The 13,338-nt window shown below is 40.0% G+C and overlaps 1 protein-coding gene across 4 annotated transcripts in view; it reads left to right on the top strand.

Moving 5' to 3' along the window:
- APP (amyloid beta precursor protein) overlaps positions 1–13,338 on the top strand; it is a 147,213-nt gene that overhangs the window by 95,937 nt on the left and 37,938 nt on the right. For all 4 annotated transcript variants that reach the window (XM_053386540.1, XM_053386542.1, XM_053386539.1 and 1 more), the window contains 3 exons: positions 7,468–7,601; positions 11,504–11,578; positions 12,908–13,066. In XM_053386540.1, the coding sequence (XP_053242515.1) occupies positions 7,468–7,601; positions 11,504–11,578; positions 12,908–13,066 (368 nt within the window). The remainder of the gene's footprint in view (positions 1–7,467; positions 7,602–11,503; positions 11,579–12,907; positions 13,067–13,338) is intronic.

The raw sequence follows: 13,338 nt of genomic DNA, 5'->3' as shown, positions 1-13,338 counted from the left end.
GATAGAACCCTCAGTTGCTTCCTTGTCAGCTCAATGTACTTCCTTCTCCTTTGGGAAGAAGAAGGCCTAGAAACCAATACAGTTTCAGACAGTTTTTCACCTCAGATGCTTATTCAGCATAGTGTTCCTGAGTGAGATAGTAACCATTTAATCAAGAACACACCATCATACATCATAAACTTTATATCAGAGTAAAATGCTGTTTGAAGGAAAACCACCCCTCATGCAATCTTGACATACTGTGCTCAACACTAGAGACCCCACAGTGCATCTCACCACTTTCAGAAGCATAATTAGTTGGGGTGTAAGACAGCGCCTTTTCTAATGTGGCACCCATATTGTAGAACTTCCTTGAAATTTTTGATTGACAACCTGTCTTTTAAGCATCTGGTGAGTGGCTAGGACCTTTTTATTTTGCTGATCTTTTAATGTGGATAAAAGTTTGTATCCCAATTTTCATGAGGAATATCTCTCCCCTCCCCCTTTGATTTTATTGTTTGAAATTTGTTCTAGTCATTTGAATAGTATTTACTATGCAGTATTTATTACCTTTTTGCATTTAGTTTATATAAAGAAACGCAAGATATACACAAACAGTATAACTTTTTCATAATTTCTATTTTATTTCTCTAGTCTTGTTGAAATTAGCTAGCCATCAGGCATTAGAAATGCTAAGCAACGTTTATTTTAGCAAACAAATGAGATAATGTCAGACCTGGGTGGATAACAGTGAACTTACTTTAAATATTACCTTGCATGCATGCATAGAATCCACTTAACCTTTAGTTTCTCCCCCATCCCCTCCAGTAGAATTTAGAGTTGAGGAAATCTCAATACTATATTTCAGGGTGGATTTCCCCCCCACAACTGTTAAAGCACAGCATAATTAAAGATATCTTAAAAAGAAATGCATGCTGTGCACCTTAAGTGTGATTAATTGTATGGGTAATACATTGTTGTTTTTTGTGTGTGTTAATAACGTTGCAATTATGAAAGGGGTTGGGTTAACCTAGAACATGGCTGGATGCCAATAATGGGGCTTACACACACTCAAATATTTCCCTTTAAAACCTATAATCCCAATGTTTATGAATTGCCTGGATTGCTGTGCGGTCTGGAGTAGCTGCTGTTTTTAAAAAGCAAATCTACACACACACCCTTTAATATCACAGGACTTATTCTGTTGGATCCTAGCCCATATATTTGTATTGTTGGAAAATGATTTATGGCACAGCTGCTATTTTTAATTGTTGAATTTCATTTCACTCTCAAATTGGCAGAATATATCAGATTAGGGCAGGCTTCCTCAACCTCAGCCCTCTAGATGTTTTTGGCCTACAATTCCCATGATCCCTAGCTAGCAGGACCAGTAGTGAGGGATGATGGGAATTGTAGTCACAAAAAACATTTGGAGGGCCGAGGTTGAGGAAGCCTGGATTAGGGGCTCTCTACTGGAGGTGGGTCCATCAGGGTGAATGGGGCACTGCCCCACCAACTTCAGCCAGCCCCCCCTCGCCGTCTTTCTGCTTTCTCTCTTGGCCCTGCTTGCCAGCTTCCTTCTCCTCCATCTCAGTGCTGCCCTTGTAGAATTGCATTTGCACATCACAGTAAACCATTGTTTATTGTGAAGGAAACAAGTCACAGTAAGACTCAGGCTCACACCCTTTCCTCCAGCACGTCCACAAGCAGGAGTTCGGAAGCATTCACTTCTATTTTTGATGAACTGTAGTCAATTTTGTCCAAACTCAACAAACCCTAGTTCTTCTTGACTTTGTTTAAAACAAGATAACTTTAAACAAGTGTATGGAGATGGCTTGCTTCAAGAAACCATAGTTAAGTTAAACCACTGTTTATAAGTTTTGGACCTTATGCTAAATGTTGGTTAATCAAAAACTGAATTAAAAGCTTTTGAAGGAGGGGGAGAGTAGCCTGGAACTGCAGCTTATTCCCTTCATTCTAACAATGTCCCAAATGCATCTGCTGTCTGTAAGAACTGGCAAGCAACATAAGAGCATTGAACACATCACCTCTTGTGTACTGATGGAGTGAGGAACTGGCACTGCTTTTTGACCAAATCAAGGTGTATCCTGGCTAGTGATTTCACTGACAGCTTCCTGATTCTCTCTTTGCAGTTAATTTTCAGCAAAACCAGGTTTGCATTCTGCTTTAGTTTTATTCCTCCGAGAATCCAACCAAGCCAGTTTTTGTTGCTTTATTGGCACCATCCAGTTCCAGAGAAATCAAGAAACTATTTAAAAGAAAATGTTCCTTATCTCTAGTGCTCGGATGTTTTCCTCAAGCTGCCAGAAAATGAAACACAATTTTTTGGGGATTTTGCCAGTCTCTTTAGTGAGTTGAGTGGTTTAGCAATATCTTAAAATTTGTTGGCATTAACCATTTTATAGCTGATAGTGGAATAGTCTAGACAGTATTCTTGCTTGGAAATATTAGGTTTGTAGAACAGTTTCTTTTGAAATTGCAGGTGCATTGTTTTAACGAGTAATTACCCTCTCCAACAGTGTGCTTATGAGTGTGTTCTCCTTACCCAGAAGTGCTACAGAGGCTAAAAGCTTTAAACATTTTATTCTATGAAGTTTCAGCAGTAATAATAATAATAAGAAGTAACTGTTTTGATTCATACACATAGTTTTAAGAGAACAGGGAAGAAAAGAGTAAGAGACTTGAATTTTGAAAACCTAGGTTCAGAGTTCAAGATCACAGGATTGTCTTTGAAATATACCATCCCTACTTTTGTTTCCCAGGAAAAGATTGTAACAAGCAAACAGTAATGATTATATACCAGTGTTTTTTTCACAAATACAATCATAAAGCACTCTGAGTATTGTTTATCTGTTGAAAATGGACTCTTCAACTGTAGTAGTTAAACTAGCATTTAGTTGTGCTAAAATATCTTTCATTGAGAGGCTTGAAGGTTAAACCTTATACTACAGCATTTAATTCTAGTCTGCACATTTCTGCAGTGGACTAGTGCCATGGCAGTGGCAGAACGAGGAGCTGTAATTAATCCACACAGTAGTAAATCCTTTTGCTGCAATGATTCAAGTGCATGTCAGTTTGAAATTGCCCCGTGATGTGTGAGTTGATATTGATCCCTGGATGCAGGTGACAAAAAGTACTCAGTCAAGCCAATTTACAACTAGCTAGGTGCCGTGGAGCGGCTGAGAATAAAAATCACGCTGGACATTAAAATACTGTTCCATCACCCTTAAAATGGAAAGCGTGGTAAAGTCAAAAAGCGAGACAGACATATGAGCTAGTCTGAGGTTAAACTAGCAATTTAATCCAGTTTTAAAAAAGGAGGTGGACAGAAGTAACATACATTTGTTTGTTTGGCTTCTTTTGGCTTTTACATAGGGCATAAACATGCTCATTTTTACAGCAAGAATGTATTGTGTTGTGTTTGGAATGTATTCACAGAATTGATGTTGAAGCAACCTCTTAAGATTTACATAACGTAGCTCTCCCCCCCCCACTACAAGTAATGTCATGCAATAAGAAGACATTATGTATTTAACGTGCTCTATCTGTATTAAAAACCCAATACATGTCCCAAATTAGAGCTTCCTTAGCATCTTGGTGCTAAGTAGGATGCAGAATTAATGCTAGCATGTAAGCTAAGAAAACAGATAGGGAAAGAAAGCTTTGAAAGAAATGCTATTGTGTGAGGCTTCTGAATTTCAGGGCGTCCCTGTTCTTGCAGTTCAACTGCTCTGTTAGTTTGACTTGTTCATCTGGGGGGCCACCAGGTGGCGCGTTGGAAGATGGCCGACAATAACATCTCTCTGACCCATACGAGGTAATTCAGGGGCTGCTATGGGAAGTAGGCAGCCTTCCCTTCCCCCCAGGAGGTGGGGGGACCCTGTCTTGCCAGCGGTGTTCATAATGCACCCCCTGATCCGAGAGATGGGGGTGCCGAACACTTGGCACGAGCCCTCGGTGAAGTCAGCTCTTCCTGACGCCGATTCCAATTAGCACGTGCTGGTTGCTTCAGCTCGGAATTATAATTGGAAACATATGATTGGAAATGAAGCTGAAGCACATATATCAAGTAAAGCTCGACAATAAGGCTGCTGAGTAATGGATCTCTGTGATTGGGAGCGACGGATGGATAAGTAAATTTTTTGATGTGTCACCACTAAGAGACTGTATGTTTGGAACGAATGGGGGGTGGAGGAAAAACCCTTCCCCCCCCTTTATATGTTGTGATAAAATAACCCTCCACCCCAGAAAGAAACAAGATCGTCGCGTTTTTTAAGAATCATAAGCAGGATTTTAAGAACTGTCTGGGGATGGATTACAACAGGAGAGAAGATTTGAATGGTGAGAAAGTGGAAAAATTTTATGACGCAGTTAAAAAATGGCATCTTGCCAAGACAGGCTTGCCGGAGAAAGAAGGACGGGGGAGGAGAATCAGGAATGTTGGAAAGAGAAGGAGTGTCGGAATTGAAAGTTTGACCTGACAGAGCCCTCTGACCTATTTGATTTATTTGGCTAGCCTGGAGAAATAAAGGACAGACCGAAGATTAATCTTGTTTATGGAAGCGTTAAACAGAGGCTGTCCTGGACTGATTTAGCTTTTGAAGAGTACAAAACCCACACAGAGACGCCAGCTTTCAGTCTGCTTGTGAGAATCATCAGAGATCGCAAAGAAAGGAATATATGACTACAACAAGATGAGAAAGAAAGTAATAAAGGACTATCCGGATTGAACTGGATAGAGCTGATTAATTAATGCAGTAAAATGAGTGATGTCTGGACTTATCCGGAATTTTGGACTCGTGCGGAGCTTGATATATGGGTACCCTCAAAAATTTAAAATTTGGCTGTATAATTCAGAACCAATGTGATTTGAATAATGTGATGTGATTGGCCTGTTAATAAAAATTATTTATAAAAAAAAATAGTTTGACTTGTTCATCTAGCCCTACTTCTGAAGGGAATAATGCAGATGTGCACATCCTGTGCTCTGTGAATAGTTGGGGGTGTGGGGCATGCATGCCTCAGGACACACATTGTCCAATCCAATTTTCAGTTTGCCTTTAGCTGATATTCTTCTATGGCCCTGTATCCTCCTCCTTAAATGTGAATGGGGAAGCACAAAAGCTAAGCAATCTGATCTGCTGCTGACACATCTTGTTTGCCTCTTATTCTTTCCTTGTCAGGGCTAGGTTGCTCTCTGGCACAGCTATTCAATATGTTGCCTAAAGTGAACAGCAGTTGCCCCAGGCAGCAGTCAAGTATTGAACTGCACCAGTCCTTCCATCTTGCTACCATACAGTAGTGTCCTGGGGTCAACTGCCTCTACCTCCTCACCCCAGATGCAGCTGTACTTGCAGTGTGCTCTATTTTCAGGGATGATAGTGGAGCAGCCAGCTTCTATTAATTAAAAAAAGTTTGAAATTTAAAAGTCAGAAAATGACATGACCGCCAAATGGAAAGCATTGCATCACGAGTTTCGCAAGCGCTAACCGCTGAGTGCCTAAGATTGCTGTGCAAACACTTCTCAGTGCAACTTCTTTTTTTCCTTCTTCCTTTTTTTTTGTCAAGGGGACTTAATATTTTTCGGGTGCAAAGTACTGTAGTCTGGATGTCAGCAAAATGTGATAGCTTTGCCTCAGATGTGCTTTCTTTTGAAGAAGCCATCTGCATTCCCCAGTGGGGTGAGCCAGGGCTATGCATTTATCTCTCAGAATTGGAAACAGGTTCTATTGCCTTGTGGGAAAATATTAGCAGTACAAATTGGACATGCCTCAAATCGATGTGGTTTGCTTTGTGCAACATACAGAAATTTGCCATTGCTGGACACGGCTACAGCTTGTGCAGTCCCACTTGTTCAATTAGTATTGGTACCATTCCTAACATAGACTCTATGCTGAAACTAGCTGTTTGTCTAACAGGGAACTGATAACCTTTCTGTCAACAGTTGCAGGATACAACACCTGCGTCGTCATCCTACCTATAATAGTGACAGTAGAGAGATGCTTCTGTGAACTTTTCTATTGTTGATAGGTAATTTGGGTGGCACTTTCTGCAGATAATTTTGAGTCTTTCTAAAGAATGAGCCATCGCACAAGTAGTTGTACCTTAAATCTTTGGTACTGATTGTCTTCGAAACTAAAACTGTGAAGTTGTACTCAAATATGCATGCTCACAAGAATGTACATTTTTCTAATTTGTGTATGTCCTATGCCTTCAGAGGTTCTCAAAAATGGTCATATATGGGTTGTGCCACATACAACTATATAACAGCTCCTGCGGAAACACTGAAATGTGAAATATTTAGCATCTTTCAGTTTGGAAATGCATTTTTTAAATTCATTGTCGAATGCATTTCATGTTCATTTCTTCTATTTGGAAAGTTTACTCCTCCATCAGTTCTTGAAAATTCAGAATGCTGCAAAAGGGCTTAAAATACATTTTGAGTTTTGGATAAACAATAATATAGGGAAATAAAATCCCAGGGAAGACACTTTGAGTGCTTATCTGCATGTGTACAGATTACAATTTCATGTTTAAATAAGCTTTTGATTTTTTTATCTGTATTTTGGGAAATTATTGTAGTGTAGTGGTAGTCAGGAACATATTTTTCCCTGCAGAAACTCTCAGGTTTAGTACTCCACTTGAAAGGGTTAGGTAGCAGGGGAATTTAAAGACCTTTCCTGGGAGCTTTGGCTGTTCCTAATTCCACTTAAAGGTAAAAGAAAGTTTGGTCAAACCCCAAATTATTAACAGTGAAATTTGGCATTTGACCATTAGCAATTGTTAATGTCAGTCATATAATGAGAAACAGAAGTGTGTGGACTTTTTCTGGAAGTTAGAAATTTGTGGAGCTGCATACAGTATATCAACTCTTTGTTAGTACACTATTTCCGTCTCCCAGTAAAATAGAAAACATAGAACCAAAGTATATCTCAGCAATTCTAACATGATGATAAAAATGGTTAGGTGTATAGAACAGTCAGAAAATGCAAATGTGTTGTTGGAAGTTATGTATAAGAAAAGGGTTTTGTAGAACAGAGTGGTAATATGCTCCCTCTGGACCTCAGGCAGTATGGCTCGGGAGTTAAATTGCCTCTGGAGATGTTTTTGAAATATGTGCATATGTGTTGGGGCACATGTTTGTTTTCAAAACACAGTACTGTACTTAGTTTTAAAATCCTTGCCTCTTCTGATTGTTTATATATTTTACGTGAACTGGAATAACTTGAATTTTTGCATGCTTTCTTAATTCCTAATGTGGGCAAAATCTTTTATCTGTGTGGGGTCCCCCCCCCCACTGCCATGAAGCAAAATCTTCTCTTTATGAACCATCCTCTTTTTATATTCCTCTCGTAGCTAGTTGCTTTAAATAGTTGCCGTATATTGGAAGTGTACAGATGCTTCTATATTTCACTTTTAAAGTGAACCTTTTGCCTCTTTATTCCTTTTGTAAATCCCCATCCATAGTTCCCACCACAGCTGCCAGCACTCCTGATGCTGTTGACAAGTACTTGGAGACACCTGGTGATGAGAATGAGCATTCCCATTTCCAAAAAGCAAAAGAGAGGCTTGAAGCCAAGCACCGTGAAAGAATGTCTCAGGTGAGCTGCAAGTTGGTGTTATAAACTGATCTTCCTATTGGAGCTTGATATCCTTTCTCCTCCCTAAAATGGGTCAGAAGACCTCTCCTTGCATAATTTACTGCACAAGTTTTTGTTGTTGTTGACAGTCAGTCTACTGACATGCAGTGAAAGAAAAGTGGTACATATTAGACTTGCATTTTTCATAGAACCAATTTGGGTGGGTGGGCGGGCAGGAATTCTACTATGGTTCTGTGCAAAGTGCAGTGAGACATTTGGAGCTGAAAGGATGTTTGGGTGGGTGGGAAACATGCAACAATGCCCTCTAATGTTTGTGCGACTGTATTTCATTGCCTGTGCACTTTCTCCACACATTGCATAATTTTATTCACCTGTTTCCACTCACCTTTTCTCTCAACTCAAAAGCCCCATTTTAGCCTTCCCTCAAAGGGGAATTGGTTTGTCCCATTGATCCTCTTGGTTGTCCTCTTCTGAAACATTTACAGCTCTAATGTTATGTGTGCACTGCTGTTCTAGGAAAGGGGTAAGGGGATCCTGATTGTTATGGGTTTGTGGTGGTGGGTTTTCAAATCTTTGTATAGAGTTTTGTTTTTGTTTTTAATCCTCATTGAAAGCGTCAGTAAAACCCTATCATGCACACTGATTTCACCTTATCAGTTTCTTACGTTTTTTATTCCTAGGACATATAAGCTTGCCTGCTTTGTAGCTTCTTTTAACATGTCCTCATACAAATTCATTCCGGACAGCTGTCTCTGTGGTCTGAAGCAAATAGCTCTCTTCTTCTCAGGACTGGCCGTGTAGCAACTGTCCAGGCGCAGGCAGAATACCCAATCTCTTGGCAGTCATGCCATAACACTTGCTTAGGTTTTACAGTGTTCTTCATATAACTAGTAGAGACATTTGGGGTTTTTGTTTTGCTTTTTTGAGAATTACCTCATGGTTGGCAGGTGTTTTCCATATGCCCTTTCCCTCAGACATATCAGAACTGCTGATAATCGTAAAACTCGCTGTGTAGAACACCTACTCAGGATAAAATCTAAAATCTCCTTTTTGAAGTACAATGGGGTTGGTGTGATTAGAATATGCCTTGATAATAATGGATGGCATATGTTGTCTCTTCTCCCCATCCATTTCCCTGCATTATATCATGCTGTGTGTCCTGAATTCTGAGAACAGTTTGACTTTGAAATGGCTGCCTTCTTTAAATCTCAGCCCAGAAGTTGTCATTTTCTCGGCATGAAACAGCCAAGTCTTTGAAGTATCATAAATCTGTATGGCTGTGATAGCTTTGTATTTTCAATGAAGGAGAATAGCTTTATAAGCACTTATAGGACAACTTCATGGTTCTTGGGGAGCCCTTCTTCAGTGAATGCATGTTAATCTAGTGATTTTTATTCTTGTTTCTATCACTTGGGTCTGTCCATCCCACACAGATGATTTTTTTGAAAAAATAGTTTATTTCTAAATCCGTGACCTTCAAAAAACGAAAACCCAAAATGTATTTATTTTTCCTTTTCTTGTGACACTTATGTATGTGGATGGTGTCTGGCAGAAGCTGATGAATTTTTCTGACCAGCTAGAGTAAATAGACCATTCAGATTTAACAGATGACAAAAACATAGCCTGCTAAAATAACAGCTTGGGCCAGTGTCTTATTTTTTAAAAGATAATCATGCTCTTCAAGTTCTGCAAGGTATTTATCATCCCTGCACCAGAGTGAACTCTGGGCCTCCCAATTTGCATCTCTTCAGACCAGCCTCATGACCTGCCATTTTATAATCTCACCTTCCTCATACTTAAAATGTTTGAGGAGTGGATGAGAGATGTTGAAAACTTGCTCAAGCCAAATACTGTCTTATCACATTGGCAATACAGTGGTACCTCAGGCAAAGTACTTAATTCATTCCGGAGGTCCTTTCTTAACCTGAAACTGTTCTTAACCTGAAGCACCACTTTAGCTAATGGGGCTCCCGCTGCTGCTGCTGCACCGCCACCACACGATTTCTGTTCTCATCCTGAAGCAAAGTTGTTAACCCGAGGTACTATTTCTGGGTTAGCGGAGTCTGTAACCTGAAGCGTATGTAACCTGAAGTGTATGTAACCCGAGGTACTACTGTAATGCTAATTTCCACAGAGTGTGTTAACTATGTGCACTTTAGATTTGAAGGTTGGTTAAAAAGACAAAAGGAAAAACCTATTGTGTGAAGAATTGTACTTAAAGCAACAGTACATAAAGCATTTGCAAGCAAGACTGGTGGGTATGAATGCAAATATCATAATTCATGGTAAAGGAAAAAATTAAGGTTGAACTATATGTTAAGCTTAATTTCATAGCATTCAGCTCATCTTTTGTTTTTGTTTTTTAAAAATTATAGCCGCAAGGGAATGATTCTTATTAGATTCACAGCAAGGAAGGGAAGGGAGATTTGTCCCTTCCTTGCCCAGACACACACCACAAAAATTGGGGGGGGGGCACAGCTATGAGGCGTAGTTTAAAAAGTACCCATTGGCACCAGTGACATTTAGCTGTGTGTGTTGTGCCTGGGCTGGTTGTGGCAAACACCACACACTGCGAGCCCAGTTATCCACCCCCACCCGCAGTGTCTGTAATTAATGTAACAAAAACAAAAGATGTAGCTGCATGGATTCTTAGTTCAGGACTCCCCCATTTTGGAGGCACAGCTAATAAACTAACAAAACTACCACAAAATAGCAGGTTCATTGAAGAAAAAAATTCCAGCGCTTACAGCCTCCGTTCCAGAACAACAGGCAAAATATTTGTACCCCCTTTTTAAAAAAAAGCCCTGCAAAAAAGCAGGCAACCTCCCCATTCCCCTCCAAAACTACACACACACACACACACACACAATCATCTATCTATCGTCTATCTATCTATGTATCTATCTATCTATCTATCTATCTATCTATCGTCTTCCTATCTATCTATCTATCATCTATCTAACTATCTATCTCTATCATCTATCTACTTATCTACACACACACACACTCACATACACAAAAAACAAAGCTACAGCGGACCTACAGTCTCAGTCTTCTTTCCCCTATGCCTTGGCTGCTTTTAAGCTTTCTTTTTTATATTTAAAAAGTGTGTTAGATGAAATAACAGATCACACAGTTATTTAAATTAATGCTATAGATTCAATAATGTTCAAGGTACTTTGGTCTTTAAGCGGGGGGGGGGGGCGGACATATTTAGGGAATGAAGAACCTGATCTCTTAATATATGGTTTCACAAATCATCTGCCTTCTATGTTTCATAATCCCTGAGCATAATAATGTAATAGAATCTGCTCACTAATTCATATAACTGTTCAGTTTCTGCCCCATCAAAAAAGAAAAGGCCTGTTGTGAAGGACCTTAAAATTCAGAGCGCTAATTGTGGGAAAGAGTTTCAGAAGTGTGTTATTTTGCTTGTCAGTTTGATCTTAGCCGTATGCCATTGTTGCAGAAAAACTAAAACACTTCACAGCAAGTGGTATATTGAAGGGAAACTCAATTTTTGCCCATTTGTTTTCCAGCTTTCCATTTAAAACCTGACTTATTTTCATATTGGTCATAGTTAGCTTGGTGGGGTGGACAGAGTAGCAGGGTTGAAACCTGTCCTTGAAAGGCAGTGTATACATTACATTTAGTTTTGTTGCTCTGGGCTCATTATTGGGAGGATACATGAGCTAATAATTAAAAATTTATACACTAAAACAATGCTGCTTTTTTTTTGTAAAAATAAAAATCAGGTGCCTGTAATTATAAATTGATAAAAGTGTTGTGGGTGCCAGCTTTGTTGGATTAATTTTATTTTTTCAACCACCCAAGTATCTCAAATCACCTTCTGAGTATGAACCTAATACAATTTGCTCGTTTTGTATTTTATGTCTGGGCAGGTCATGAGGGAATGGGAGGAGGCAGAACACCAAGCAAAGAATTTGCCAAAGGCTGATAAAAAGGCAGTCATCCAGGTAAGGAGAAAAAGGAATGTTCCATACCAATGAGGATTGCAAAATAAAAATAAATGTGTAGCAAAACTGAGTTCCATTGTGTACCTTGAGGTTTGAAAATGTAGGGTTACTTGTTCTGCCCTGTGAATTTGGAGATCACTCCCTCAACACAATGTGGAATCTGCCTTCACAAGTCTAGGTGGCTTAAATCCTGGTCATACGATACCAATACAGCTGATAGTCCTTTTGAGAAAAAGAGATGGATATTGCTACATCTTCTCCATGTAATTTGAAAAATGTGTGAGTCAGGACTTCCATGTTGAGTCATGCTGCAGCCCTGTCAGTGCAATTTGCCACATCTTTATGGTTTGAAGGAAGCATGGGTGGAGGCTCCTTGTGATCTTAACATGGATGCTTTACATATTCTTTGAATTCTGTGATGAAGATGATATGGTACCCATCACCTGTGAGGTGTAGCTGTGAAGAAGTCTGAGCTTAACCACTGTGCATACAAAACACTGTGTGCCTGTTGGGTATTTGGGTTCCAAACTTAAGATCAGGGCAAGCATCTGTACAGTGACACCGATGGGGTCTTAACACTGAACTCTCTCTCTCTCTCTCTCTCTCTCTCTCTCTCTCTCTCACACACACACACACACACACACACACAGCTGCATGGTTTTATTTTTATATATTGCTGCCACAACACAGCAACACACCTCAGTTCCCATCCAGAAGGAGTACCATCACTCACCCACTGCTAAAACAGCTGCCCAATGGGGTGGCAGTGAGTGGCAACACAGGCAGGTCAGGCCTGTGAGGGGTTGAGCTGAACCCCTGGGGCCCTTGTCAGTGCCTGATATGTCCAGCTACTAGTGCCAAGCATGCTTAAGACGTAACTGGGTGTTCATTGGGACCTCTTCATTTTTTGCTTCCTCCCTTGCTTGTTTGCTTTAAAAACCCTTCAGTTTAGAATTACCTGCTTTTTTTGAAAGGAAAGGAAAAAGATATCTGTTCTTTTTGATCATTAGCTTGGTGAAGAATGGGTTCTCTTTCCTTGATTATGCGCACTCAAGCAATTTTTATGTTGTTGGCTGTCCAAGTGGAAACTAAGCCACATCACTGGATCATGCGGAAATGTCATTTCCATGATTTTTAGAGAGTGGGAAAGATTGGCAGCACCCGATAATAAGAAATGCAGGAAACGCTAAATGCCAGAAGCTCCCAGTTTATTCAGTGCAATTCCGAGTCAGTTTAAAAATGGGATATTTTAGAATCACTTGGGTGGCATCTGCTGGTTTCAAGTTTCCTGTTGCTGTCTTGTGACAACTTGTGTTTCTTCTACAACAGCACTTCCAAGAGAAGGTGGAATCGTTGGAACAAGAAGCTGCAAATGAGAGACAGCAGCTAGTGGAGACTCACATGGCACGAGTTGAAGCCATGCTCAATGACCGTCGCCGTGTTGCTCTGGAGAACTACATCACCGCTCTGCAGGCTGTCCCTCCCAAAGTAAGCAAAATAAGGATTGGCATAAGCATATGTCAGCAGCCCGGTCCTATGCATGTTTCTTTGGAAGTAGGTTCCACTGAGTCCAAGTGGGGCTTAGTCTCCACCTAAGTGAATCCATGCACACTTGTGTGAGAAAAGCCCCACTGAGACTTACGTTTGAGTAAACAAGCTTGGGATTATAAGTACATCTGGTACTTTTGTATGGAGTTGAGAGCCTTTTCTTAAGTTCTCTTAAAGATCTCTTAAAAGTCACCAGAGATCACATAATGGTA

This window comes from Podarcis raffonei, chromosome 4, assembly GCF_027172205.1.
Source record: "Podarcis raffonei isolate rPodRaf1 chromosome 4, rPodRaf1.pri, whole genome shotgun sequence".
Taxonomy (NCBI): Eukaryota; Metazoa; Chordata; class Lepidosauria; order Squamata; family Lacertidae; genus Podarcis; species Podarcis raffonei.
The sequence above is the reverse complement of the archived record's forward strand: the minus strand, read 5'-3'. Positions and strand labels throughout refer to the sequence as shown.